Source organism: Berghia stephanieae, chromosome 9 (assembly GCF_034508935.2).
Source record: "Berghia stephanieae isolate SIO BIC M18660-M18661 chromosome 9, UCSD_Bste_1.3, whole genome shotgun sequence".
NCBI classification, from domain to species: Eukaryota; Metazoa; Mollusca; class Gastropoda; order Nudibranchia; family Aeolidiidae; genus Berghia; species Berghia stephanieae.
In genome coordinates, this window is record NC_088368.1 from 15,642,359 (window position 1) to 15,644,858 (window position 2,500).

Sequence of the window (2,500 nt, forward strand, 5' to 3'; positions counted from 1 at the left end):
TAGCACCACATTATCATCACGACCAGTACTACTACAACCACCACCACCACATTATCATCACTACCACGACTACTACTACAACCACCACAACCACATCATCATCACTACCATTTGTACTACAACCACCATCACCACCACATCAACATCACTACCACCACTACTACAACCACCACCACATCATTATCATCACGACCACAACTACTACAACCACTATACCACCACCACCATATCATCATCACTACCACTACATCTACAACATCAACCACTATCACATCTTCATCATCTCTACCACTATTACTACAACCACCAACACCACATCATCCTCACTACCATCAGTACTACAATCTCTACCATTAGGTTTTGACGCTTTACTTCATTTGAAATAAGGAAACTTTGTGGGATTGTAATTTGCAATGTGTTTATGTATCATAATGTAATTCTAATCAGTTATCTATTTAGATCTATACAATATGTAAACACAATGCCAAATACCATTCGAATTCCTTTTTTTTTTTTGTGCGCGGAAATTCCTCTTTCGGCATTGAAATTCCTACGAGTGGTGGCTGAAACTCCTGTGAGCCAAATTTAAAGTTGGCGTCTCTGGCTACGGGATTGTTTTAGGAGGCGACTGAAACTGCGCTAGAGTTCCCATGTACACTGTACGTTGCAGACTTAGAGAGCATGACATAATCGCAAACGTCCGTTGATGGGACAACTTCTTAGAGCACATCACCGGTTGGCCCGTCTTCAGTGGGCCCGTGCTTATCTACGCTGGACAATGCATGCTTGGTCATTTGTTCTCTTCTCAGATGAATCACGCTTTGTGATTGGAAGACATGACGGGAGATTACGTTGTTACCGAAGATCACACGAGTGATTTCACGATTCTTGTGTCTTGGAATCCCAAAACAGAGGATATGGACAAGTGATGGTGTGGGGTGGAATAAGCAGAGACTATAGGACACCTCTAGTTCAAGTAAACGCATCCCTAACCGGTGCAAGGTACATCCAGCACATTTTACAACCCCATGTCATTCCATTTTTTCATGAACATCCTAAATTTTCACTTCCACACGACAATGCACCATCCCACCGAGCTATTGTAAAAAGGGATTTTATAGCAGCAAATAATGTTAACGTTATCAGCCTGTGGCCTGCAATATCCCCCGATCTAAATCCGATAGAACATATGTGGAACATAATCGGCCGCCAAGTTCGTTCATTAGACCCGCAAAATGAACAACAACTGTTCCACGCCATAAGAACAGCTTGGGATAACATTCCTCAACACCAGCTGGCCAGATTGACCAATTCCATGCGTAGGAGATGTAATGCTGTGATTGGAGCGAACGGGGGACTCTAGTATATCTAAACTATTTTCACCCAAATCAAAAATACCCATTTACCCTATCACTGCTGGATGGATAGGAGGTCTGACTTTACCCGGAATGGATCTCATTCCCTTGCGTGTGACACCGCTCTGTGAGACTGCTCTACCAGTGGCGCCACCCCCCCCCCCCGCCATCCATCCATTTATAACTTGATACGATGAAAAAAAAAATATTTACATGCATTTTATTTTCAGGATTAGGCTTCTGTTTTGTACAACTTCCTGTTCTACCCTGCGTCATCATGGTAACTGAGAAATACAAAACACTGATGATCTCCCTTTGTTTAGTATTCTCAGGCCTCGCTTCAATCGTCTACCGAATCTTTTTCAGATATCTAGTCGAACATTACAGGTAGGTGTCCCTATGATGGAATTAAAATCGTTATATATTTATTATATCATTCTGAAAGCTTGCTCATTATTAGGGAACGTTATAATTTTTATTCTACCCCTCTCCGTAAATAGAAACGCGTAATGATATCATGCTTACAATATCAATTTGTAACGTTAGATTATCAAGCGTAAATTTCACAAAAAAATCAGATTCTTTAATATATAACTCTTACGTTTTGCAATTCGAACTTTGGTTACAACGTGCACTCGCAAGCACGTGCAGCGGTTGGGAACGCGTCCGGAATTCCAAAAAGCAAGTGTGTAAGAATCGTATAATCTTCTTCGCTTTCAGCTTTGAGGGCAGCGTGTTATGTGGGCAGTGAGTCACTGGGAGCAGCGTGAGGTATGGTCTTTGCTTCGTACCCAAAAAAAAAATTGACTAGTCTGAATCTAAACAAGTATATAATTGCTTGGGTGCTCGAATTTCTTACGGAGAGAGCACAATATGTTCAATTAGGACAAAATATATCTTCCTGTATAACTACAAATACTGGTGCTCCTCAAGGTTGTGTATTGTCCCCTGTATTATTCACAATAGACACGAATGACTGTAGAAGTCAAAACCTGAGTGTACCTTTGATAAAGTTTGCAGATGACACCGCTCTTCAAGGCCTCATAACAAATGGCAACGAAGTGGCTTATAGGCAAGAAATTGATAGATTTGTGTCTTGGTGTGATGCCCACCACCTAGAGCTTAACATAAGCAAGACAAAGGAG

General features: G+C 41.4%; 1 protein-coding gene across 4 annotated transcripts in view; it reads left to right on the top strand.

Annotated features, from left to right (window-relative positions):
• LOC144979763 (monocarboxylate transporter 7-like) overlaps window positions 1-2,500 on the top strand; it is a 29,320-nt gene that overhangs the window by 18,292 nt on the left and 8,528 nt on the right. For all 4 annotated transcript variants that reach the window (XM_078926801.1, XM_078926798.1, XM_078926799.1 and 1 more), the window contains exon 4: window positions 1,586-1,742. In XM_078926801.1, coding sequence (XP_078782927.1) covers window positions 1,586-1,742 — 157 coding nt within the window. The remainder of the gene's footprint in view (window positions 1-1,585; window positions 1,743-2,500) is intronic.